The sequence below is a fragment of the Staurois parvus genome, unplaced genomic scaffold, assembly GCF_062004578.1.
Source record: "Staurois parvus isolate SC_StPar_1 unplaced genomic scaffold, SC_StPar_1.0 ptg000157l, whole genome shotgun sequence".
NCBI classification, from domain to species: Eukaryota; Metazoa; Chordata; class Amphibia; order Anura; family Ranidae; genus Staurois; species Staurois parvus.
Genome location: NW_028317953.1, coordinates 5,892,504 through 5,920,000, shown reverse-complemented (window position 1 = coordinate 5,920,000; position 27,497 = coordinate 5,892,504). Strand labels below are relative to the sequence as shown.

Here is a 27,497-nt window from a genome sequence, read left to right as displayed (position 1 = left end):
ACAATAAATGTAATATTTTGGAAACAATATCACGCTATTGGCCTCCTCTTTCTAGGGCTCTGTGTGAAATTCCCATCACCCGCAGAGCCACGTGAAAGATGGTTAGAGCCATGACAGACAGCTGATTGAGCAGTAAGAGACAGCAGACCAGACCACAATCCGGAGGAGCTTCCAACGTTGTTACTAAGAGTGTTATCTCTTAAATGCGCTTACTGATTGCACATCTGGTGAGTGCGCAATCTTTTTAGTTTGGATACACCATCACCTACTGGATGTTATTACCAGTTGTCAGAAATCCTTGTGATCTTCCATGCATCTTATATATTTGGATTGATTCCCATTTATTTTGGACTATGTTTTCATATATACACGTGTGGTCACAATGCAGTGACATGGATATATGTTTTTTTATATATTTTATACGGCTATTATTGAGTCTTTTGCACGTTATTTATGCACCTTTCTGATCACGCATAGTGACAAATATTGTTTGACACACTGAGTCACGTTATTGATTTGCACTTTATTATAAGTTATATGTTTACATTATATGCTATATTTTGATTATCTTCATTCTAAAGCGCTGCACCCTTTATTTTTTTTTTTCTTCATATATTTAGAGTGTAAATGACAGTCTGTCTTTACTGGACTTTTATAAGTTTAATCTTCCTAAAGAAAAATATTGCAACCTTCACAATCATGTCTTTCATATCATCAGTTTTCGGCTGCAGCTATATTTGTGAGCAACTATTTACAAGGATGAAGCATATGAAGGGCAAAATTTGAACCAACATGTGATGAACACCTTTTGAGAATTCATTGAGTATCGATTCATATCCATCGAACCAGATATCAATGCATTCGTTTATTAAAACCGGTGTCAAATATTGCACTCGTTTTTATGTTGCCCACTTTTTATAATAAAACAGATTACAAAAAAAATGGTTTTATTACACAGACAGGTACATTATCTATATCAGTGATTTGTTAACTTGTGATCTGCCTGACTTTTTTTTGCTCATCAGCTAACTTTATTATTAGTGTACTTTTATGTGCGGCCCAGGGAAATCAAAAGTTTGGACACCCCTAACATATCATTGTCCACAGCCACATCACAAATGGACAGACTACCTGGATGGAGCTAGCTGTTCTTGAAAAATAGCTCACTCTCTGACGCACACATTTTGGAGTATCTAGTCCCTTTTATAATTTTTTCCTTTTGCAGTGTGGCAGCAAACTCTACAGGTGAAACTCGAAAAATTAGAATAACGTAAAAAGTTCATTTATTTCAGTAATGCAACTTAAAAGGTGAAACTAATATATGAGATAGACTCATTACATGCAAAGCAAGATAGTTCAAGCTGTGATTTGTCAAAAATGTGATGATTATGGCTTACAGCTCATGAAAACCCCAAATCCACAATCTCAGAAAATTAGAATCTTGTAAAAATGTGCAATATTCTAGGCTCAAAGTGTCCCACTCTAATCAGCTAATTAAGCCATAACACCTGCAAAGGGTTCCTGAGCCTTTAAATGGTCTCTGTCTGTTTCAGTAGGAATCACAATCATGGGAAAGACTGCTGACCTGACAGTTGTGCAGAAAACCATCATAGACACCCTCCATAAGGAGGGAAAGCCTCAAAAGGTAATTGCAAAAGAAGTTGGATGTTCCCAAAGTGCTGTATCAAAGCACATTAATAGAAAGTTATGTGGAAGGGAAAAGTGTGGAAAAAAAAGGTGCACGAGCAGCAGGGATGACGGCAGCCTGGAGAGGATTGTCAGGAAAAGGCCATTCAAAAGGAGTGGACTGAGACTGGAGTCAGTGCATCAAGAGCCACCACACACAGACGGATCCTGGACATGGGCTTCAAATGTCGTATTCTTCTTGTCAAGCCGCTCCTAAACAACGTCAAAAGCGTCCTACCTGGGTTAAAGAAAAACAGACCTGGTCTGTTTCTCAGTGGTCCAAAGTCCTCTTTTCTGATGAGAACAACTTTTGCATCTCATTTGGAAACCAAGGACCCAGAGTATGGAGGAAGAATGGAGAGGCACACACTGCAAGATGCTTGAAGTCCAGTGTGAAGTTTCCACAGTCTGTGTTGATTTTGGGAGTCACGTCATCTGCTGGTGTTGGTCCACTGTGCTTCATTAAGTTCAGGGTCAACGCAGCTGTCTAACAAGAGATTTTGGAGCACTTCATGCTTCCCTCCGCAGCTTTATGGGGATGCTGACTTCATTTTCCAGCAGGACTTGGCACCTGCCCACACTGCCAAAAGCATCAAAACCTGGTTCAATGACCATGGGATTACTGTGCTTGATTGGCCAGCAAACTCGCCTAACTTGAACCCCATAGAGAATCTATGGGGCATTGCCAAGAGAAAGATGAGAGACATGAGACCGAACAATGCAGAAGAGCTGAAGGCTGCTATTGAAGCATCCTGGTCTTCCATAACACCTCAGCAGTGCCACAGGCTGATAGCTTCCATGCCACGCCGCATTGAGGCAGTAATTGCTGCAAAAGGGGCCCAAACCAAGTACTGAGTACATATGCATGCTTATACTTTTCAGAGGTCCGATATTGTTCTATGTACAATCCTTGTTTTATTGATTGCATGTAATCTCATTTTCTGAGATTGTGGATTTGGGGTTTTCGTGAGCTGTAAGCCATAATCATCACAATTATGACAAATCACGGCTTGAACTATCTTGCTTTGCATGTAATGAGTCTATCTCATATATTAGTTTCACCTTTTAAGTTGCATTACTGAAATAAATGAACTTTTCCCGATATTCTAATTTTTTGAGTTTCACCTGTACAGCTCTTTATGGAGCTGATCACTCCAGTCCCTGCTCCCAAAGTAGTTTACAGTCTGTGGTTCATAATCCTACACCCAACACATGGTGTTTGGGTAATGGAAGCTAAGCTACTGTATATTTTTTTTTATTAGGTTGTGGGATTCGTTTTTAAGAGAAAATCAATCCACACGGCCGCTTCATTAATTCACTGACTTCCGTGGATGAATTTTTGAACTGCAAGTCCTGACAGCCTTAACGGTTGTCAGCTTGTAGTTTTCAATGAACTACCACAGCGCTGTGGAGCGTCGTGGTGGTTCATTGAAGCTTCCTGTCAGAATATCTGTTTGCTCGTACTGCCCGTACGGCAAGCAGATATTCTGCCAGGTCTGCAGGAGACTTGCATGGCATCAGCGATCTACTGATCGCTGGTGCAATGCTTTACAGGCTCCTTATGGACAAAAATAACAAATGAACATTTTTTTTTTTTACCTGCAAAAAAAATATGCATTTTATTATCTTTGTCTAATAGGTGAACGTATACTTTAAAGCATACCTAAATGAAAGAGGAAAATAAAAGTTAGTGTTGCAGCTTACTAATCCTTCTATGTGGTAGCTGCCTTAGTTTTCTTTTTTTTCCCCACAATTTTTTATTTAACCGCATAATGACTGAGGGTAAAACAAATGTTAATGCCTGAACACAATTTTGCAACTTTGACATTTATTAGTAAAACTGTATTGTGCTTTCTTTGGTGGCAAATGGTAGCAGATGTCTCTAAGAAAATGTTTTGTCTACCTAAAACATACAGATTTTAATTTTAAAGGATGGTTTGTTTTCTCAAAAAAAATCCTACCTAAAATATACTGACCCTAACACTAACTCTGGCACTGACCTAGATCAAACCTTGATTTGCTTTATTTAACACTTTTGTTTGTGCACATTTTCTTCTCTTGCAAGGAGAGAAAGATGCAGTGTACTTTTCTCTTCATTCAGAAGTAAACACTGGGACGGGCTGCACAGTGACTGATCACTGTGATAGTCAATCAGAAGCAATCACAGCAATCAGGCGACCCATTAACCAGGAGTCCCAGGTCCCAATCATTCGTATGAGACCCGGGGCTCTCAGTGAGTGCCTGGTCACTGTGCGGCGTGTTCCCAGCGTAAAGAGGTGCGTTTCTGTGAGGCCACATATATGCCTATGGTTGGCAGGAAAAAGCTAACCGTGTAATCTGCCATTAAGATACTTCCTGTCCTAGGGTGACAAACATACTGAGCTTCTAACTGGACTATCTTGAATGTTAACAGGACTACATAACACTGTGTTAGGACTACATTACTCTTCCCTCCCCTTTTCTGCACACATGGCGCGGTGTTGGTGTTTTGTAGTTAGCATTGTTCACTACGATCTATGTTAACTGATAACAGTCCAGAGGCAGAGTACAGGAAGTTATCAGCTCACAATTTCTGCCTGGATAAACAGCTATTTTTTGGGGGTGTTTTGCCTTGTACAGATCTAATATGTTTACAACATACCAAAAGGAAGAAGAAAAGTGATGGAAGAACCCCAGTGGGGTTCTAATTGCGGCTGCTTATACAGGCTACTTGCATCCTGGACTGATCACTCGCATGTGATTGCCGCAAAAGTTATTACATACGAGTAATTGTAATGAGGCTTTCTCCTGCAGCTGCAGTTTCATGGTAACCTGCAATGGGATTCTCACATCTAATCGTGGTGTGGGTACATTTGTAGTTGTGCATGTACCCTTAAAAGGTTTTCCCTGGCCTGAATTATGACAACCTCAACACACCCACTGCTCACTTGCTATGCAGGCCTTACCAGTGTTATATTGGTCAACATTGTGACAGCTCTGAATAGCTTTCCTGGCAACTGAGAATCATAGACATCTGTGCAGTGTATTCCATTTGTCCAGTGTTCTCTGTGGCTGTACAGGAGCATACAGGAATTGGCAGCACTGCCACAATGTTGCAGAAGTGTGAACAAGATTCTGTCCTAACTCATATTGCAGAGTGTGAAGAGATAGGCAAGTGGAATGAGATGTGTGGTTTTAATTACATGTGTACTGCACGAAAATGTTAACCTTTGAGTTCAGCCAAGGATCTGTCATTTGCATCAGGAGTAGTGGTGAGGCAGTGAGACCTGGTGGTGATGTGCAAATCCCATTAGGCACTGTATTAACCGCCTGAGCGACAATGCTGCCCAGTCACTACTCCTGTTGCAAATTACCTAACCTCCACTAGTCGCTGTCTGTAAACAAAACCAGCCAGGGGTCCAGGGTGAGGTCACTACCCAAATATGGTGATAGTTGTATTTGGCCCATAAGGCCACCTAGGATCCTCAGGAAGTTTAAACAACAGATCCCACGTTTCTGGTGTTTGTAAATGGGGGTAGTGCCACCACTGCTAAATAACAGATCCTGGCTGGTTTACCCCTGGTTCACATATCCGTGTTCCTGCAAGCCGCATTTTGCACAGGCACGAGAGCCCATTCATTTGAATGGACTCCTGTGCCCCAGGACACACAGGGAAGAAGTCCCTGCACTTCTTTGGAAACCGCAGCTCGCACGGGAACCTCAGTTAGCAGTTCGGGTATGAGTTCCAGTGCAGGCGGCGTGCCATTAGAATTAATGGCACCCACTCACGGGTCCGCATTCTTTGTGGGTGGTGCTGCTGCACGGATTTTTGTGCAGATCCGCAGCGGCACCACCTGCACATATGTGAACTTAACCTTTTTTAGAGCTTCTGAATTCATCTCACAAGAAAGCCAACAGTCCACTTCACAAGAAACACCAATGACCCAATGGCATAGGAAGCCATGCATACCCATGCCATCGCACAGCCTCCACCATGCTTTACAGATGATGTGTACTTTGGATCATTAGTTGTTCCAAACCTTCGCCATACTTTTTTCTTCCCGTCATTCTGGTACAGATTAATTTTAGTTTCGCCCATTCAAAGAATGCTTTTCCAGAACTGGTCTGGCTTTTTTAGATGTTTTTTGGCAAATTCTAAGCTGGCTTTTCCATTCTTCAGGCTTTTGAATGGTTTGCACCTTGTGGTGAACCCTCACTGTTTGCTCTTGTGAAGTTTCCTCTTGATTGTAGACTTTGAGAATGATATGCCTACCTCCTGGAGAGTGTCCTTCACTTGTCTGGATGTTGTGAATTGGTTTTTCATTACCATAGAGAGGATCCTGCGATCATCCACTACTATTGTCTTCTGTGGACATCCATGCCTTTTTAAGATGCTGAGCTCACCAGTGCATTCTTTCCTCAGAATGTACCAAACTGTTGATTTGGCCACTCCTAATGTTGCTGCTATCTCTCTGATGGATTTGTTTAGTTTTTTGAAGCCTTACAATGGCCTGTTTCACTTGCATGGACAGCTCCTTTGAATGCATGATGTAGGTTCACAGCAATAGATTCCAAATGCAAATACCACACTTTGAATCAACTCCAGACCTTTTACCTGCCTAATTGATGAAGAAATAATGGAGTAACCCATGCCTGGCCATGAAACAGCTTTTGATTCAATTGTCCAATTACTTTTGGTCCTTTGAAAAAGGGGGGATAGTTACTCTCAAGAGTTGTAATTCCCAACCCTTCCTCCAATTTGGATGTACATACCCTCAAATTAAACCTGAGAATGTGCACTTTCAGCGCATATCCATTATAGAACTATAGCTTGAATATGTTTTTGGTAAATACTTGAAGAAAAATAAATGTGTGCAAATATATATGGACCTAACTGTAAGTTGTACCTGTTTATTTGCAACCCTCTCATCTCTAGAGCTGTTTAAAATGCAGTATTTATACAGCTTGCATGAGCTGTATTTTTTTTTTTTAATATTTTAAGTACTACACTATGGGTGGCCCTTTTTACGATCTCTTTTGGAATACCCATTGACTCCTCCTGAGGGTTGGAAAATACCCTCTTAAGAGGTGTACAGGTGGCAAGAGAGCATCATCCAGCTTTTTGAGGGTTTAACAGAAAGTGCATTTGACCTATATGAGAATATGGGTCTTTACTGAAGGTGATCAGCCACTCTGCACATTTTGGTGAAGCACAATTCAGTTTTATCTGATTGGTATCGCTTCATTGGGATTGAGGATTGATTCATCACAGATCTTCTTTATGTACATGGAATGTTATTACTTGAGTTAATATTTTATTTTAGAAGTGTTTATATTTTCATTAGCATTTTATATTTTCATGCACAATATTTATATTTCTCACACTGGGAATATATGTGTATCACGGAGAAGTGGGAGACACTCAGTGTGACTTTTACGATATATGGATTAAGAACCATTTGCATATTAGCTTTATTTGCATAGATATAATTTTTATAGCATTCGATCTATTGCTTTATTGTTTAATTATTACAGAATCACAGCACTAGGTCGTGGTTGTAAAACACTGTAGTAATTCACAGAACCTTGGAAAGTTTTTAGTTAGTTTAGGTATTATATTAGATTTGCAGCGCTATGCTGTGGTATCATTTACGTTTATTATAATTTATTGGGATTGATGAATTTGCGCTGTACCATACATTATTTATTAGCTGGTTGGCACTGCCATCTTGTTGCTTGGCGTCGGTCATCAACCCAGCTTGCACTAATGGGAATGTGCAGCATGCTCAAAAGAATGTTGGTTTACATTTAGGCCCCATGCACACAGGGTGTTTCCCTAGCTCTCCCTATTTCTTTTCCTCCTGGCAGCAGCTTTTTTGCTGGAAACAAAACAGCGTGTGTAAATAAGTCTAGGCACGTCAAAGACTTGGATGTTAATTCATTTCATTGGCCAGAATAATAATATATTCTGGCCCTTACAATTAACATTCAACCGCTTGATGCACCTAGCATTAATGTGCATTTAGACTAGTGTTTTTTTCTGACAAAACACTGCTGCTCCTGGATGCCCTAACAGTGTCTTGTTTTTTTGTTTTTTTCTGCTTCTTAAATGCCTTATGTGTGCATGGACACATAGGCTAACATAAATGCAGAAAAAAATGCCAGACACCCCTAAAAGCAGTGTTTTTAACACTCTGTGTGCATGTGGCCCTAGGGTGGAAGAGATGAAGGTGAGTGAAAAGGCTAAGTTTTGGCTCCCTATAGTTAATTCTGATTGATGTTAATTGACTTGTACCCAGGAAAATGGTGACATTCCACATTGGGCAAAATTCTCAGCATAATTTTCTCGGTTCATATTTGTACGGATTGACCACTTGCCATTCTGCCGACATTAACTATACTATGGGCAAATGGCAAAGCTGGGCACAATCATGTACATGTAAATCTTTGGCTAGTGGGCGTGTAGCTCATTGCTCTCATGACCACTCCTGCAATGGCTTTGTTTACCGGACACAGCAGATTGCAGCCGAAGTATCACATGATCACTATGCAATCACATGATCACAATGTAGACACATGACATTGAACTACTCTGATAAAAGTATCTAACGGAGACGTTCAGGCTGTCCACGGTAGTTAACACCTTGACAGGAACATCTTCTGATGAGAAGGGTTAAAGAAAATCTCCATGGAAGTTCACTGCAGTTAGCTAAAGAAGTAGGCCAAACTATGGTGATTGTTTGTCGTGACACAGCGTACACTGCAAAGCAATGGAAGGCATAAGTGTTCATGAAGGAAGCCTCTCCTAAAGCCCATGCACAAAGCCTTACCTAGAATTTGCCAGGGCCAGTGCTGAAAAAGACAACTACTGGGACTCTGTACTCTGGAGTGATGAGACCAAGATAAATGTTTTTGGAACTGATGGCTTCAAAACTGTATGGCGTTGCAAAGGTAAGGAGTACAAAGACAAATGCATGGTGCCTACAGTAATACATGGTGGTGGCAGTGTCCTCCTGTGGGGCTGCATGAGTGCTGCTGGTGTCGGGGAGCTGCATTTCATTGATAGCATCATGAATTCACAGATGTAGTGCACTATATTGAAAGAGAAGATGCTATCATCACTCCATGCCTTTGGTCGTTGTGCACTTTTCCAACATGACAATGATCCAGAACACGTCTAAGGGCACTGTTGCATTTCTGAAGAACTGGGTTAAAGCGATTCAGAGGCCAAATATGTCTCCTGATCATCACGCAATTGAACACCTATGGGGAATTCTGAAGAGACAAGTTGAGCATCACTCTCCATCCAGCATCCAAGCTCTAATGGAGGTCGTTCTTCAAGAATGGAAAAAGATAAATGTTGCAATATGTCGCCAACTTGTTCATTCCATGCCTAGAAGACTTGGCACTGTCCTTACAAATAATGGAGGTCATACAAAATACTAGATGTAGTAGTTTTTGTTGTGGGTTGTATTCATTTTTGCATCGACTAATTTGAGTAAAACTGAAGATTTTGTAATCTAACTTTTATATTCTTAACCTTACTTTCATGTATTGAGCTAAACAAATGTTCTATAAAACAGTTTTGTAAAAATTTTGGAAATTGTTCTTGTGATCATTGAGATATTGATTAAAATCTTACTTTTAAAAGGGGGTGTACTCATTTACGCTGAGCCCTGTGTGTGTGTGTGTGTGTGTGTGTGTATGTGTGTATATAATATATATATATATATATATATATGTGTGTGTGTTATTTAACAATGTTTTTAAGTTGAATAGATATTTGTGGCTGATACTGTGTTGTGTTGCATTTTGCAAAGACCGGGAAGTTGCTCCTACGACATGGCAGCTAGTTGTTTTTAAACTACAGATATTTATTTTACTGTGCATTGAAAAACCAGTTTAGATTAAAAGATAATTGTCATTCAAGTCATCTGAGTTGTATTTTCAAATAAATATTTTTCTAATTCAACTATTCAAGCGTGTCTGATTTTTAGTTCTCATTGAAAATGTACTTCATGTCTATCAGCCTACCTTTCTTTAATTTAAGTTTCAATCCCAACAGGTTCTGCTGACTCACAAAAACGCTTGCATAGCAGTCATTGTATATGTTTTTAACAAAAAGGTTAAAGCTCAACTTTAGGAAATCTAAGAGACTTGCTTGTTTAAGCTAGGGAACATTAAAATTTTTAAGCCTCTTGCACAAGATAGTGATGTTTGAGCATCTGTTTTTTTGGACATCATTTCAGACATTTGTTTTGCACATATTCATGTGCTTATTCACGTGCACAATATATTCTTAAGGAAAATTCATTAATATACTCATATGCACGTACACTATATTGCCAAAAGTAATGGGAAACCCCTCTAAATCATTGGATTTAGGTGTTCCAATTATCTTCATGGCCACAAGTGTATAAAATCAAGCACCTAGGCATGCAGACTTCTTCTACAAACATTTGTGAAAGAATTTGTTGCTCTCAGGAGCTCAGTGAATTCAAGCGTGGTAATCGCTTGCCACCTGTGCAATAAATCCATCCGTGAAATTTCCTTTCTACTAACTATACCACGGTCAACTGTTAGTGGAATTATAAAAAAGTGGAAGCAACTGGGAACAATAGCAGCTCAGCCATGAAGTGGTAGGCCACGTAAAATGACAGAGCAGGGTTAGCACATTGCGAAGCGCACAGTGAGCAGAAGTCACCAACTGTCTGCAGGGTCAATAGCTAAAGACCTCCAAACGTCATGTGGTCTTCAGATTAGCACAGCGTAAAGAACTTCATGGAATAGGTTTCCATGGCCAATCAGCTGCATCCAAGCCTTACGTTACCAGTGCAAGCGTCGGATGCAGTGGTTCAAAGCACATCGCCACTGGACTCTAGAGCAGTGGGGACATGTTCTCTGGAGTGACAAATCACGCTTCCCTACCTGGCACTACAATGGACATGTCTGGGCTTGGCGGTTGCCAGGAGATCGGTACTTGCCTGACTGCATTGTGCCGAGTGTAAAGTTTGGTGGAGGGGGATTATGGTGTGGGGTTGTTTTTCAGGGTTTGGGCTTGGCCCCTTAATTCTAGTGAAGGGAACTCTGAAGGCATCAGCATACCAAGACATTTTGGACAATTTCATGCTCCCAACTTGACTGGTCTGCACCAGACTCCTGACCTCAACCCGATAGAACACCTTTGGGATAAATTAGAGTGGAGACTGCAAGCCAGGCCTTCTCCTCCGACATCAGTGCCTGACCTCACAAGTGTGCTTCTGGAAGAATGCTTACACATTCTCATAGACACACTCCTAAACCTTGTGGAAAGCCTTCCCAGAAGAGTTGAAGCTGTTATAGCTGCAAAGGGTGGGACAACTCCATATTGAACCCTAAGGACTAAGACTGGGATGCCATTAAAGTTCATGTGTGTGTAAGGACAGGCGTCCTAATATTTTTGGCAACATAGTGTATTGGCGTGTATTTGTGCACCAATGCGCAAACATGGCGTAAATTACTGACCATATATACAGAAAAGGGACTGCAGTAACTGTTCTAGCATCTTAAAGGAACAGAGGGATTAGCAAGTAAATCTGCTCTTCCATGTGCCCTAAATGGAAACTATCAGTTAACCCTTGCAGGGCAGCCCCACTGCGAAAGAGGATTATTAGGTTTCCTGGAGTTCAGCCTTCAATAAAAATTGACAGTATCCTTTTGAAGATTTATTAAATTGAATGTTCTGGAAACGTTTGCATGTTAACCAGTGTCTGTTTCCAAATGCATTTTACAGGAAAGTCTGCACATTAGTCATTTACTAGTGTTCATCAGTCACTATATGTAGCATTATTCCCTGCTTTGTCATTTGAAGTAAGCCTTTCAAGTAGGAGGCTTTCTTCAGCATGGTTGATGTCATGGACAGTAAAGGGAGTCTTCATCTCCTTAACAGTGAGGTCACATGGTTTCTGCACATAGAAGCGAGACATTTTCTTGTCAAAAAAATGAAATATTTATGAATCAAAATTTCATGAGTATAGCTTTAACTTATGAGATCCCAGGTGTACATAAACTTAGTGAGTTATGATACCACTTTTACCTTAAAACTGCACACCAGGAACGTATGCTAAATTTGGTCCAATCATGTATTAGCATTTTTAAATGTAGCTTGTTTAGTAACCTATTTATTTTGGCTCTCTGCAGTCCCCTGTATGACAGTGCTGTTACTCTTATACTATAAACATGCTTGCAGGAGGGGAGTACACAAGGTTGACCTCTTCAGTGTGCTGCTGCTCTTTTTATTGTTTGATGGAAAGGCTTTGGCCACTGGCCAAACTGTCTTTGGTTGCCTAACTGCAGCAGAGGTCTATTGTCTGCCAGAGATGCCTAGATCACAAGATTGATTGGATGGAATTCTAAAATGTTTTGATAGGATCACACATACAGTATTGCTTTATGTTGTAAATTGTGTAGTGATTAAGTCGTTTTTATTTAATATGAAACTTTTGCAATTCAGAATTTTTAACTATTGTGCATTATTGTTCACACCAGGAATCAATGGATAATGTGAAGAAATGCAAGAATTTTCTTGCAACACTAATAAAACTGGCATCCAGTGGACCACAGTCACCTACCATGGGCCAGAATGTGAAAAATCTGGTGAAGAATTTACTTGTAAGGATTTTCTTTGTTTCTTTTGGATTTGCATATTAAGTAGTTAAAGACCTTCTGTAGGGTGTAGTCTCTTAAGCATGTTATCCCACAAAAATTTAGCTATATCCAGCAGGTTGCATGTCTTTTTTTTTTTTTTTTTCTTTTTTTTTTTTCAGGTTATGGAAATGGTATTCAGATAAATAATTAGCACAACATAATGAGCACAATAGGGATTGATTTACTAAAGCTGGAGCTTGCAAAATCTGGTGCAGCTCTGCATAGCAACCAATCAGCCTCCAGGTTTCTGTCAAAGCTGCAGATTTTGCACTCCAGCTTTGGTAAATCAACCCCATAGTATACTTTGTTGTGACTTTTTGGCCTTGATGCCTTATTCTATGGATTAGCTTGTAGGGGTATTCAATCCTTACTTGCTTATGTTGTTAAAGGTATCACTCAAGTCAAAATTCAAACTAATGCCTTAGGAGGCACAAAGGACAAAGCATACTGTAAATCAGTCATCTAAGAGTATGCCTGTGTCCTTTTACTGTACTCCAAGAAATGGATTTTATAGATAATTCCATTTCTCATTGTTTTTAACAATTCTTCCAAATTTGGCTGTTTTCTGAAAGTTCTTCTTTGTTTTAGGACTCCAAACTTGAACCAGAAGAATTTACTACAAAACTCTACAAAGAACTGAAGTCCTCACCACAACCATATCTGGTTCCATTCCTGAAGGTATTAACGTAACTGTTACTGTTCCATAAACAATAAGCTACCGTCTATTTGTGGCAGGGCATAGTTTAGCCAGTCACTTATGTCACCAAGGCATGAAGAACGTGTCCCGTGTCTAAGGCCCATATCACAGGGATGCAGTACAGCATTATGCCTGCATTAGTGCATTGCAGTACTATTCTTTATTGCATGGTACCCCAGTACACTGAAGGCAAAGCATCTGTGCTGCCTTACCATGCATTGCATTCCCAAAAAGAGAATCCGGTATGCTTTTGACTGCTAGAGTGCATTGGAAGCCCATTTTAAAATCAGCGAGCTTCCTTAATGTAACGTGCATATAGTAATGCACCACAAAAATGTGAACCTGGCCTTGGAGATGTCACTAACACTGGTGAAATAGTATGCTCCTAAATCATGTGGTATAAACTGATCCTACCTGGGTTTAGTTTGAGGTGTATGTGGTGAACATTACTAAAGCCTAGTCTAGTCTGGATGAGATGAGCACAGCTGGGTGCCATGTATTTTGTACCTCCGCATACAGGAGCTGCTAAGCACGTTGTTTGTGTGGATGGAGAAAACTAGAAGTCTCTTGCCAGCTTTGCATATATCATGGTATTTACCAAATAAATTCATCTGTGCACAACAGTCACAGATTGTTGTTACTGGAACAAGGCTTACAATCCATTGTCTGTAAAATAACCCTGGAGCAAATAACAAATTGTAGCGCTTATGCAATCTAAGCAGCCCCTAACGTTTTGCTGATTAACTAGTAGCACAAAGGAGTTGTTGGTCAATTTTTTTGTTTTCAATTAAGCATGTGTGCAAGATGTGTTTATGCTCATATTTGTTCCATGTGCTGAATATTATAGCGAATTAAATTCAATAATGCTTATGTTTGCAACTAGAGATTACTTTTACATTTATGAACATCTTGAAATTGACTTGAAAATCTTGACTGGTAATTGCAAATTTCTACTGAATTCATAGGTTTGTGATTCATCTTGGACAGAAGTAATTTTATTTTTCTATCTTTTGGTTTGTGGGACATGGGATGGTCATACAGTGTCTATAGACAGGGCCTGTTAGGAAGTAAATGCAGGAATTTGATGTTGCTAGGTAAAAGTGCTTGCCGTTTAGCCAGTGGTTTACCATAGAATGTGATAACAATTTGTTTTCTCTACAGAAAAGTTTACCCTCATTGCGCCGGATGATGCCGAACTCCCAGGAGTTTATCTTACAATGTGGTCCACAGAACCCAGCAACACCTGTCACTACCACCAACTCTCTCTCTTATGTTAAGATTACACCAACATCTATGCAGTCCTTAAAACCAGCTAGTACTGCAATACTTGGCAATGCTAGAACTCCCCAGACTGCGATAGCTGTGCCCCAGCCACTCAATGGCTTGAAAGCTGTGAACTTCAAGCAGTTGGTAAGATCATTTTTCTTTATGTCCCAGTTGTACAAAAAAAGATTCTGAAGTGGTGTCTCCTCCTCCTCCTTCTTCTTCCTTTTTTTTTTTTTTTTTTTTTTTTTTTTTTTTCAGCCATGAAAAGGTTATGTTATCCACCCCGACCCACTGCTCAGCTCTCTGCTGAAATGTTCTGTTACCTCTGGTTTCACCAATTAACCGCTTTACTGCCACCCTATGGCAGATATACTGCTACAGGGTGGCAGGGGTGCGCAAAATCACGTGTATATATACGTGATTTTGCATTTCCATTCGCAGCCTTGGCTGTCAATTACCGGGTCCTGGCCAGTGATTACTTGCCGGCACCCAGTGATCACCGACCATTACCGATGGGGAGAGAGAACTGTATGTAAACAATGCAGTTCTCTCCCTTGTCAGCTCCTACACACTGCTTTGTATGGCTGTGCATAGCAGAGCCATACAAAGCAGTGTGCTTACAGTGAAGCACGCACCGCTTACAGTAAAACAGCACACAGTTAACCCTTTGATCTCCCCAGATGTTAACCCCCTCCTGCTCAGTGCCAATAGTACCGTGTCAGTGCTTTTTGTTAGCTTATCACTGTATTGATGTCACTGGGGATGTCAGAGACACCAAGTCAGTTCCCCACAGTGTCAGAATGCCAGCCGCAGTCCCGCAATAAGTCGCTGATCACCGCCATAACTGGTAAAAAAAAAAAATCCCAGTATATACATCGCCATTTGTAAACGCTATAACTTTCATGTAAACCAATTAACATGTATTGGGATATTTTTAGCAAAGACATGTAGCAGAATACATTTTGGCCTAAATTTATGACAAAATTTGATTTTTTTTTTTTTTAAAGAAAAACTTTTACCAGACATGCTTAATAGCAAAAAGTCACAAATATAGTTTGTTTTCTCAAAATTGTTGGTCTTATTTTTTTTATAATGCAAAAAATAAAAAATGCACAGGTGATCAAATACCACCAAAGAAAGCTGTATTCGTGGGGGGAAAAAAGGCTGTAAATTTCATTTGGGTGCAGCGTTGCATGACTGCGCAATTGTCAGTTAAAGTAATGCAGCGCCGTAACGCAAAAAAAAGCCTGGTCAGGAAGTGGGGTAAATCTTCTGGAGGGCAAGTGGTTAATACATCGCTGACTTAAACTGTGTAGATCTGAAGTCCCAGTTTCACTAGTAGCATGTTTGTTCATGGTCCGCAGCTCACCAAGTTGTGATGGCTTAGCATCATCTTTACATGGAGCTAGCATTTTCAGAAGGGGGTTTCAAATGGAATCTTGGACCTTTTATATGACAGATCACTTTTAATGCTTGAATATCTTCCTGATTTTTGTCCTGTGGTCTCTTAAGCCTTCAAGAAAACATCTGCCAAAACATGTTCACTTTGTTTTACTTACCTCTGCATCCTCACAGTTTAGTTTCGCTGTGAGAAATTCCTCCAGCAAACTGCTCACCTCATTGCCTCTAATTCTGTTAACCTTCACTGCTTGGCTACGTTAAAAATTGCTAATGAAGACACTGGTTTTGTCAGTACTCTGCTTTACTAAAAATGTACAGTTTCCTAGATGTGCTTCTAAAGGATGTCTTTGTAGTGTGACCATGGGCTGGTTGGTAGAACACAGAACTTGGGACATATATATTTAATAATGGTGATACCAAATTGATAATGAATGCTTTTTCCCATCAGAAGTGCTAATTATGGCATGAAAGAAATTTTCTGATGTGGGAATTTCTGAACTACAAATCTTGGTACAGAAATTACTGACCCTCTTGATTTGTCAAATCAGGCTAGAGAAAAGATTACACTTTACAGTGTATGTATAACCAAAAACAGTTTTTGGTTAGAGTAGGTAAGGGTTAGAATCCCTGTTAAAGGTTTTATTGCCATCTGTTTTCTTCTTGTGTAGGTTCATCCTCTCTCCCTGTCCTAGTGACCAACGTCACAGAAAATTATGGGAAAGCTAAAAGTTTACAGTTCTCACTAGAAAAAGTGAGTGGAAATTTCCAGTGGGAACACCAGTTCCACTTTCTTGGTTGCGAGCCAGGCCAACACCTTTATGTAAGCATCCTGAGAGTAAATAGGGGGTGGTGAACCAACCTGCAGCAGTGCTTTATTTTTGTTGGACTTAACAGTTCCACTGAATTTCCAAGAGGGGAATTCCTTTCACGTAAAGTGGTTTGAAAGGCTAAAGGTTTTTTACCTTAATGCATTCTGTGAATTAAGGTAACAAACTTTTCATGTTCAGCCCACACATGTGCCCCCATAGGAAGCGGCTTGCTATGGGGGCTTTTGTAAGGGAGAAGGAGCCAAGAGAGCTGGCACAGGACTCCAGGTGGTGAGGTTCTGGTCACTCTATGCAAAGCCATTGCACAGAGCAAGTAAGCATAACATGTTTATTATTAAAAAAATAAACCTTTACAATCACTTTAAATAAATATTGTAAATCTTTATTCTCACTTTCTGGCTTGTCTGTGGGACAGGAAATGAAGGGAAATCCCATCAGTGGGACACAGGCAACAAACAAACTGATAGGGGGTTTGATGCTTCCCTATTCTACCCAAAACATTAAATGTTTTGGCTATACGTAACTTTAAGTTACTCGTGGACAAGATTGGCATAAGTCACTATCTTTAATCGTATAGGACAGAGGCTATTTATAACATTTATAGATCCTGGCTTATAGGCTTGTACCTTCAGGTGATTGCACACTAGCAAAGCTTGCGAGGACACAGCTCCTGGACACTTTCCCTATAACCTTACCCCACTTCAGGAGTCCTCTGTTCTTAGCTAGTATTCTAAGATGGACCTCTTACGGAGAAATCACTCTTAACTAGTTTATTATTTTATCTTTTAGATTCTTCAGTCAACTCTCCATTGTCTTCTATTACAACAATAGAAGCATTGCATTTGGATTGGTGCAACCTCTGTAAATCCTTGGGAGTTGTACCTGGATCCCACACCGTGCCAGTGGCCTGTAATGTTGCTTCTGGCACTTTGTGCAACACGTGTATTTATCCGCAGGGTGCTTTGCAGGTCTAGGGCTGTGGTCCATCACTTTAGATCATTGGTCTCCAATCTGTGGCCTGAGGGCCAGATGCAGCCTTTTGCTTGCCTTTATCCAGGCCTCGAGGCACTGTTTCTCCCACTGACAACAATGGGGCATAATTCCTCCCACTGACACCAACACTCTTCCCCCTGAAACCAATATTGAGGTATTATTCCTGCCACTGACACCAATGCTGGGGCACTATTCCTCTCACGGACACCAATGATGAAGCAATGTTACCAATGCCAGGACATTTTCTACTCCCATTAGCCACAATCTGGCCCCTCTAATATCTAAAGGATAGTAAATTGGCCCTTTGTTTAGAAAGTTTAGAGACCCCTGCTATAGATCCCAGACCCTGAAGACCCCTGATGGCAAAGCCTGGACTCATTATGGGGACCATCATTGTGAATGCGTGAGACTGGGTCATTCTAAATCTCTGACCATTACTGTAAAAACTGTAGCTATGTTTGGTACACTTTACGGTGTACACTTTTCTAATTTATCCGGAGTAAACCCACACAGGAAGAACATGCAAACTCCACGCAGGTGGTGCTGTGGTTGGAATTCGAACCAACAACCCTAGTACTGTCAGGTGGAAGTGCTAACCATTTGGCCACTGTGCTGCCCTTTTATATCAAAACACAGGTCCACACTTTACTGCCACTTACACCTAGAATCCTTATAAGGTACTCAGATGCTTACTCCCACCCTTTTACCCTGAGGACTTGTTGCATGCTCTTTACAGACCTGCTTACCCAATATTACGCATCTTTCCCCTTGTGTACCCCACGGGGAATCACCCTCACCCATAGCTATGGTAGAAACCAGACAAAAAGGAACCACTGCAAAAAATCAGGTGTAATTCTTTGATCTGATCCTGGAAACATCCAAGGAAAACGTTTTCCTTACAGTGAAGAAACTGCTTTCTCTCAGAACTCGGAAATTGAGGTCAGAGACATCCTATGTTGAGATTCTTCATGAGCGTTCTAGGTCTCAATGTAGCCTCCTTTTTTGAGGCTGTTCCGTTTGCCCAGTTTCATTTGAGACCTTTCCAGCACAATCTTCTTGACCTGAAACAAGCATGCTTCTTCTCTTGACCTACCCATGCACCCGCATGGAATTCCCTAGCTTGGTGAATCTCCAGCCTTAACAATAGGGAATTCTTGTAGCCAACACATCCACCAGGTGGGCACCAGAAGTCATGCATTCTTGAAGAAAGCAAGCCAGATCATGTGGATAAAGACTCTCACTGTTCAGTTTTTTTCTGCTGTAAACCAGATTACCTCAGCTGCCGCTGCCTGGATCACCCTGACATCTTCAACCTGATATGTTATAGATGGGGCATCCTGGTTATGGATATCTGGCCTCCAGATGGAACAAAATGCTATTTTGCTTGTGGCCAGGACCAAGGATCCTTTAGCACTGTCATTTGGGTTCCATAATAATCTCCTGGTCTTACTTCAGGCATTAATATGTGCCTTTCCTGCAGTGTAATTTCTACTTCCCATGCTGCAGAAAATAGAGCAAGAGAGGAAACCAGTGATTTTTATTGCATCAAATTGACCTAGAAGATCCTGGTACACACATTCAGTTTATTGAGTGGAGACCCCTGTCCTCTCTGATTTTTATCTTTAAAGTGGTAAAGTCTTGCTAAAAGCAGAAAATTGACCTCCCCTGCAAGTTTGTCATGATGTACTAGTATGCACTGCACATGGGCCACGGTGATGTCAGTATCGCGCATGTGCATGGAAGTTACATTGCCACAACACAGAGTGTGCCGTAAATGTGGTTCGAGCTGCGGCTCAAATCACATTACTTGCTGACAGGCAGGGGGGACATTTCTGACAAAAACTTCTAGGGTCTCTTCTGTTATAAAAACCCTGTCTGTCAGTGGTTTTTGTAATCCCTAACTTTATTACCATTTTAACAGCCTGGCTGTTGAAGCCCAGGTCTTGAGAAACAGAGGGGTCTCTGAGTCATTCCTGCCTTGCTAAAAGAAAGAAAGAAAATCCACTTCTGGAAAGATCTATTTTTGTACCTAATCCTTCTATGCCTGGTGTGAACACAGGCACTTCAATACAAGAGATTACGCTGAGCTTCACATTCTGACCTTCCTACTATCAGGACTGGACCAGAATGTGGCCTGAGAAACTTTAAAGGGCAGGTTTATGCCTTGTCCGTTCTTTTATATTTCAAAAATCTCTGGCCTCGCTTTTCCTTGTCAAAATCTTTATTCTTCGTGTATCTTGCATCAGTTCACCCTTACTGTGCTTTCTTGGGACCTCAACTTGGTTCTATCTGTCCTGCAGAATCTAGTGCTTGAACCCATCAGGAATATTCCCTTAGATTACCTCTCCTGCATGGTGGCCATTTTGGTTGCTATATCATGTCTGTCAAATGTGTCTGAGGTGGCAGCTTTCTCTTGTAAGGAGCCATTCCTCACAAAGACAAGGTAGTCTTGTGCCTAAGAGCATCTTTTCTCCCTAAGGTGATATTCATATTCCCCTTCAATGAAGACCTAGCCTTCCATTTTTGTGTCTTGCTGTAAAGCACCCAAAGGAAATTGTTCTTCAATACCTGGATAAAGTAAGGGCCATCTGGTCTATCTAAAAGAAATCGCTTATATCAGGATTATGGACTGCCTTGTTTTCTTACTCTCAGGACATTGCAAGAGGAATTTGGCTTCCAAGTTCACCATCACTTGATGGCTAAGACAACTTATTGCTGGAGCTTAAAGTGTCACTAAACCCAGGACCCTGCACTCACTCTATTTGGTCTTCCACAGTACAAAGAACATGCAAATGCAATTATTTTAGTAAATGTAAACTGCTAAATACCTTTTCTCATCAGCAGTTAGAGCAGTCTTGTGACTTCAGCTCAGCACTGGTTAAAGTTTGTAGGAGGAGTTTTCTTTCTGCTCTAGGAGGATGCAGAGCCCCTGACCTTTGTCTGGAGAGTGCTGATTGGCCCTGTGCTGATTACATGCACTCTCCCAATAAAAAAAAACTCTCTAGCAATACAAACTAAACTGAGCATGTGCAGAAAGGCTACGGGTTCAGTCTGTCTTATCAGCATGGACATTTGAACAAGAGGAGGGGCAGAGAAGTCAGAATCAAAAGCCTTTTTACACAATGCAGATGATTAACCCCTCAGGTTCCACAGTGAGTATAACAAGCATGCTTTACTGCATATACAGACTGATGTTACTGTTGTGAGTTTAGTAACACTTTAAACTCCAAACGTCTCTTGTACTTTTACCCACCCACTCCACCATGTTGGTGGGGTTTTTCCTGGTGTTTTCCTGTGCTGTATGAATGAGAGCAATTTTTACTTATTTGTAGATTCCATATCTTGGAGTACAATACAGTACACCTTCCCTTCTATCTCTGATTTACTTTGCATTGGTTGCTGGGGTAGGATTATAGGGAAGGAACTCAGGGGGCATGTCCTCAAAAGCTTTGGCAGTGTCCAGTCACCTCAAGGCATGAGCATTTAACCCAGGGTCTATGAATACTCCTTCTGTGCCTTGCACTGTACTCAAAGAACTTGGAATTTACAGGTGAGTCAAATTTCCTCTTTAAGTACAATCCTATCTAACAGTAACTGTGCATTGAGGCTGTTTTAAGCTCTTTACTGCTTCTCTCTTCTGTCATAGCTTACTATAGCAATCACTAGAGAACAGCCATGGAAACACTTTGTAAAAATCAACTTTAGATTCAAAAGTCTATGTCCTTATTGGCTGGTATTATTTGTGTTCTGTTGGCTAAGACCAACCAATAGGAAAAAATTCCAGCCGACATAAAAAGGAGAGTGGAAGAAAATAAGGAGGTAAAGTCAATGTTATACGCAATTGTTTTTACAGCTGATATCTAGAGATGGCTAGAGAGCATTGATATGAGGGAAATAAAGTCATAAAAAGCTTACAACTGTCTCCAAAGACAGATACTCTTAGAATAGCAAAAAAAAGTCATGAGTCACTTTAAATAATGCAGTGAGAGCAGATCACTTGCCCCTGACAATTCCAGATGCGATCTGCCCATTTATGGCGAGGCAATTACGGTCTTGTGTCTCTGTCCCCAAACCCAGGAAGAGTGTAATTGGCAGCATTATCCTACCTTATTTTCCTAAATCCTACTCCCCCTATTCCATAGGAATGAATAGAAATGCTCAGTCAATCCTGTCATTGAGTTTTAAATTGGCATCGACTGTCACAAGTGCCGTAGGGTAGATGGATCTTTCCTTCACATCCTATTGCCTCTTTGTGTCTGTGGGCACCTTAAAATCAAAAATCTGTTCACATTTTTAAGCCAAGGCTTTTTTAGGCATACTTTTTAGCTGCATAATTTTTTCAATTTCCAACTATAAAGCGTGCATCAATTGTCATTTTAAAACTAATGGGAAGGTGTTGCTGCTAGTTGCAGATACTGACACTTGTAGTGTTTAATGTAATAATGTAAAATGCATGATTATGTATAAAAAAAATTGTAATGTTTTATTAAAGTGTGCATTTTGTAGTTCACACAGAGGTCTTATTGTAGTAAATGTTTATTAATCAGATTAGCTCAGCAGGATTTGCACACAGCCCTCTTTGATTTTAGAACATTCATATAACATTTGCTATGTATGACTTAATTCCACATGAAATAAAACTGCCCAGAAAATCTTGCAGATTTTATTCTAGGACATTTGAGTAAACTGCATTAATGATGAATTTTGAAACCTCCATGACTAGCGGTCTGATAGGCTTGTGTGTCTCAAGGGATTAAGGCCATCTGGACAAGTGTATGTTGTTAGATATTACTGTAAACAACTGGTGAGATTTCTTGTTGTCATATCCAGACAAGAGTATGCTTGAGTGTGATGTGTGTAAACTGAAGGCTAGACGCACATGGCTCTAAGCAGTCTTGCTTGATTAAGCAGGTTGATGGACTGTTTGGAATGAGGACCTGTTTTGCCTTCTAACATTGATGTTACTATTGCAGGTAGTTCAGCAGCCAGCCGGCGGAATAGTGAAGCATGTGACCACGCTGCCCCTTGGTGCGGCAATGACCCTTAACAAACCTGCAGAGAAACAAATCTCTCTGAATACAGTTATCCAAGCAGGGCACCTGACACCAGGTATGCTGCATGCTTAAAGGGTTTTGTAAGTCCCAAGATTCTAGGGTTTTTAAGGTACTCGCAGAAATTAAACTAGAACTATGGTCAATGGAAAAATGACTGATATGATCACTGGTAAGCAGTTTATCATTGATGGTAAGGCAGCATTTATTGCTTATCGGAATCTTCAATACCACATTTGCCACATTTTGCTTTTGACTGCTGGTGATTGCTTGTGGTTTTGGTGGTTTGATTTTCTGCTTTGGTGTCTTTGCTAACAGCTTTTTAAAACATCTTTTTCTGAGGTTTTTTTAAATAGCATTTTTTTTATTTCCTTTCTTCAGTCTGCTAATTAGGGGGAGTAGTTAATTGTTCAAAGGTGCTCCTGGTACTATATAACTCTCTATTGAACTCACTCTGAGCTTGCCCATCTTTTGCTTGCTGGAACTTTTGGCAAAGTGGAAATTTCACTAAGTGGATTTAAAAACCGGAATTTAAAACAGGAGATTATGACAGGAGACTTCTACCTGTAAGTAATGTGAAATTTCCTGTTAGTAATATTAATATTCTAATCGGGAAAATGAGTGCTAGCAAGGTGACGGTTTTGTGCAGTGCATAGCCTGCCTCATGTATACAACAATTTGGCAACTGCTCCAGGATGCATACCTCTGTGACAGATGTGAGCGGGTTGCCCTTCTGGACGCTCCAGTTAGAGATCTGGAGCAGCATGTTGCAACACTGGGCAGAACTGACATCCTTCAAAGGGGTCTTCTGCTCACTTAACGGGTGGTTAATGGGTTTGATGTTGAGGGGTAAGTCAGGATTATCAGGTAGGAAGATGGGTTACTGTAGTCAATGGGAGTGGTAGGGGCTCACAGAAAAGGAATGCAAACCCTGGGTTTGAGTAGCCAAACATATTTGCCAAGTTGGGTGAAGATGTGGTGGTGGAAGCCCTAGATGTCACTGCTGTCCCTAACAGCTGGGAGGGCAGCCCATCTAGTATGGATGGTGAGGGTAGTGCAGGAAAGCCTAGACAGTGGGTGGTAATAGGGGATTCTATAATCAGGACTGATAGAATCATTTGTTTCCAGGATCGCCTCAACCGAATGGTTTGCAGTCTCCCTGGTGCCAGGGTTCGGCATGTGGTGGACTGGTTTGAAAAATTACTGGAAGGGCTGGGCATGACCCAGCTTTCTTGGTACATGTTAGAACCAATGACAGAATACATGGAAGGTGAAGGCTTCTTAAGAATCAATTTTAAAGAACTAGGCTCAAGTTGAAGGGAAGGACCTCCAAGATGATATTCTCTAACATATTGCCTATGCCCTGCGCAACACAGGAAAGATGGGGAGATTAGAAAAATGAATGCATGGCTAAAGACTTGGTAAAAGAGGGAAGGATTTCTAGAACACTGGGCTGACGTTTCATTGGGGTGTAGCCTATATCATAAAGATGGTTTGCACCTAAATGGAAGGGGGTCTGCTGTGCTCAAGGAGAGGTTTATGGAAAGGCTGGAGGAGTATTTAAACTAGGATTTCAGGAGGGAGGGAGAAATAGATTATAATGGGGCAGACAGGTCAGACAGGGGTCAGCCCTATTGGTAGGTGGAATGAAAAAGATGGGGGGGGGGCGGGCTATGTCAGGTGATAAGGTTACCATGTTACAAACCATTGGAAATGGTAGCCTTTGTACTTAAATAAAAAATATGCAAAACTGTGTGTGCAAAAGGTGTCAATGAATTAAAGTGTTTTTTTCACCAATGCTAGAAGTCTACCAAGCAAAATAGGTGAGTTGGAAGCTTTGGTGCATGAAGAGAACTACGATTTAATTGGCATTGCTGAATCTTGTCTTCATTCTTCACATGACTGGGCTATTAACATTCCTGGTTATTCTCTTTCGGGCAGAAAGGGTAAAAAGGAAAGGTGGTGGTGTCTGTCTCTCTGTGAGAAGTGATCTCAGAGTGAGTGTGAAAGAGAACCTAGTTGATGGAGAGTGTGATGAGGCTGAAGTATTATGGGTGAAGCTGCACATGGGGGTGCGTACTACAAAGGTAATCATTGGAGTTTGTTATAGGCCTCCCAGTGTTAATGAGGAGGTGGAGACTCAGCTCCTTGCACAAATAGAAATGGCTGCAAGGACTGGGACAGTGATGATAATGGGGGATGTTACCTACCCGGAAATTGACTGGAGTAATGACACTGCAGGAACAGTTAAAGGGCAAACATAAACCTATTACAGAATAATTTTATGGTACACTTCATAGAGGCCCCAAGCCTTCCTGCAGTGCTCTGCTGGACATTGTAATCTCAAACCATGCAGAGCTTATTACTAATATTCATATAAAAGAACATCTGGGTAGCAGTGACCTTAACATGATTTCATTTAATGTTAGCTGTAAACAACAAGCACATACTGGAAAGATAAAAACACTTAACTTTGAGAGCAAATTTTCCAAGGATCAGGGCTGTTCTAAAAGACTTAGACTTGGAGGGAATAGTGGCATCGATGAACACTGAACAGAAATGGTAATTCTTCATAAAGACCATATGTGAATACATTGCAAAATGTTTTTCCATGGGCAATAAGTTTAAAAGGCTAAAAATCAAACTTATGTGGCTCATAGCTATAAATAATAAGAAAAGAGCTTCTAAAAAAATATAAAAGTAAAGAAACACTATAATCATTTAATTGTTACAAGGAATATAACAATATGTAAAAAGGAAATCCGGGGTGCACAAATTCTAAATGTGCTACAGATTGCTAAAGATAGTAGTAGGACAAACCCCCCAAAATTCTTCAAATATATTAATAGTAAAAAGGTCAGGTCTGAGCATGTAGGCCCTTTACAAAATAATCTAGAGTGGGTGACTGGGAACAAAGATTTATTTATTTTGTTTAAATACCTTCTTTATCTCTGTATATACATGGAAACATGGGGGAACTCATGTCCATAATGGGGATGGTATTAACACAGCTTCAAATGATCCACAATGGCTCAAAATTGATATGGTCCAGAAATATTTAGACAGAATAAAGGTGAATAAAACACCTGGACCAGATATCATACACCCATCCTAAACGAATTTATCTATCATTTCAAAGCCATTGTTTCTAATTTTTAGGGACTCTTTAATGACTGGTATAGTACTGCTGGATTGGCGTGAGGCAAATGTGGTGTCTTTAATTAACCACTTGCCTACCGGGCACTTTTACCCCCTTCCTGCCCAGGCCAATTTTCAGCTTTCAGCACTGTTGCACTTTGACAATTGCACGGTCATGCGACACTGTACCCATATGAAATTATCATTTTTTTTTCCACACAAATAGCTTTCTTTTGGTGGTATTTAATCATCACTGGGTTTTTTTGTGCTATAAACAAAAAAAGAGTAAGGAAAAAAAGCTTTTGTATAAAAATTTTGCAAACCGGTACATTTTCTCCTTCACTGGCTGTGCGTTGATGAGGCTGCACTGATAGGTGGCACTGACTGGTGGGAATTGAAGCAGGACTGATGGGCACTGGTGGGTGGCACTTCTGGGCACTGGATGGCACTAATGGGTGCCACTGCTGGGCACTTTTGGGGCTGCACTGAACTGATAATCAGGGCACTGTGACACTTGCCTGTTATCACGTGGTAAAAGGCTGCTGTGATTGGCCTTTTACCTTGTCATGTGACGAGCTGTGTCCGTAGGAAGCAGCGCCGATGCGGGCTAACATTCCTGTACGTCAGCCCGCATCGATTGCTCCTGTGCAGCTGAGAGCGTGCACCCCAGAGCCTGGTGATCAATGTTTTACCATGTGTTCGAACGATCACGTGGTGTTTTACCATGTAACTGCTGTGACCAAACACAGCACTTGCATAGTAAACAATGAAACTGAAAGTAAAGACTGCTTCTCTCTGCTGTCAGTGTGAGAGCAGATAGAAGCGATCCTGCAGTGTGTAAGTGTACAGCAGCCTGTCAGGCTGCTGGTACACTCACACATTGCAGTGCCAGCCACCCCAGTACCCAGCCAGCATCCTGATCACCGCCATACCCCATACCAGTATCCTGATCACCACCATACCCCATACCAGTATCCTGATCACCGCCATACCAGCATCCTGATCACCCCCATACCCCATAACGGCATCCTGGCTACTGCCACACCAGCGTCCTGATTACCGCCATACCTCATTCTAATGTCCTGATCACCACCATACCCCATATCAGCATCCTGATCACTGCCATATTCCATACGAGCGTCTGGCTTTTTAGGATCTCAACTGATCAGTTTTCAAATATATATCCCATAGTTTGTAGACTCTTTGGCTTTCACACGGACTAAATAATATAAACTATTTTGGGTTATTTTTACCCCCAAAATGTAGCAGAATACATTTTGACCTACATTTTATGAAGAAAAATTATCTATTTGTAAATTTTATAACAAAAACTAAGCATAACATGATTTTTTTCAAAATTTTCGGTATTTTTTCATTTATATAGTAAAATTAAAAAAACCCAGTGGTGATCAAATGCCACCAAAAGAAGCTCTATCTGTCTCAAAAAAAGGATAAAAAGTTTATATGGGTATAGTGCTGCATGTCTAATTGACACTCAGTGTGATAGTGCTGAAAGCTGAAAATTGGTCCGGACTGGAAGGGTGTGAAAGTGTCCAGACTTAAAGTGGTTAATGTTGATAAATGTAAAATTATGCACTCAAACTCCCTACTCCCAGACTCTTCTGTCCAGGAGTCGCCTGACACTTTAATTTTGCATGAGAGTCTTGGGACTAATGGTAACCGTGTTCAAGCCAGTCTCCTTTTCCCAGTTTCATGCTTGGCCCCTACAATACTGTCAGTCCAGCCCTTGGACAGATGGATTAGTCTGGCACC

General features: G+C 40.8%; 1 protein-coding gene across 1 annotated transcript in view; it reads left to right on the top strand.

The window, feature by feature from the left end:
- The window catches only part of TAF4B (TATA-box binding protein associated factor 4b), a 172,375-nt gene that overhangs the window by 38,601 nt on the left and 106,277 nt on the right, over positions 1 to 27,497 (top strand). The window contains exons 4-7 of the mRNA XM_089675705.1: positions 12,193 to 12,315; positions 12,940 to 13,029; positions 14,210 to 14,458; positions 22,509 to 22,644. Coding sequence (XP_089531831.1) covers positions 12,193 to 12,315; positions 12,940 to 13,029; positions 14,210 to 14,458; positions 22,509 to 22,644 — 598 coding nt within the window. The remainder of the gene's footprint in view (positions 1 to 12,192; positions 12,316 to 12,939; positions 13,030 to 14,209; positions 14,459 to 22,508; positions 22,645 to 27,497) is intronic.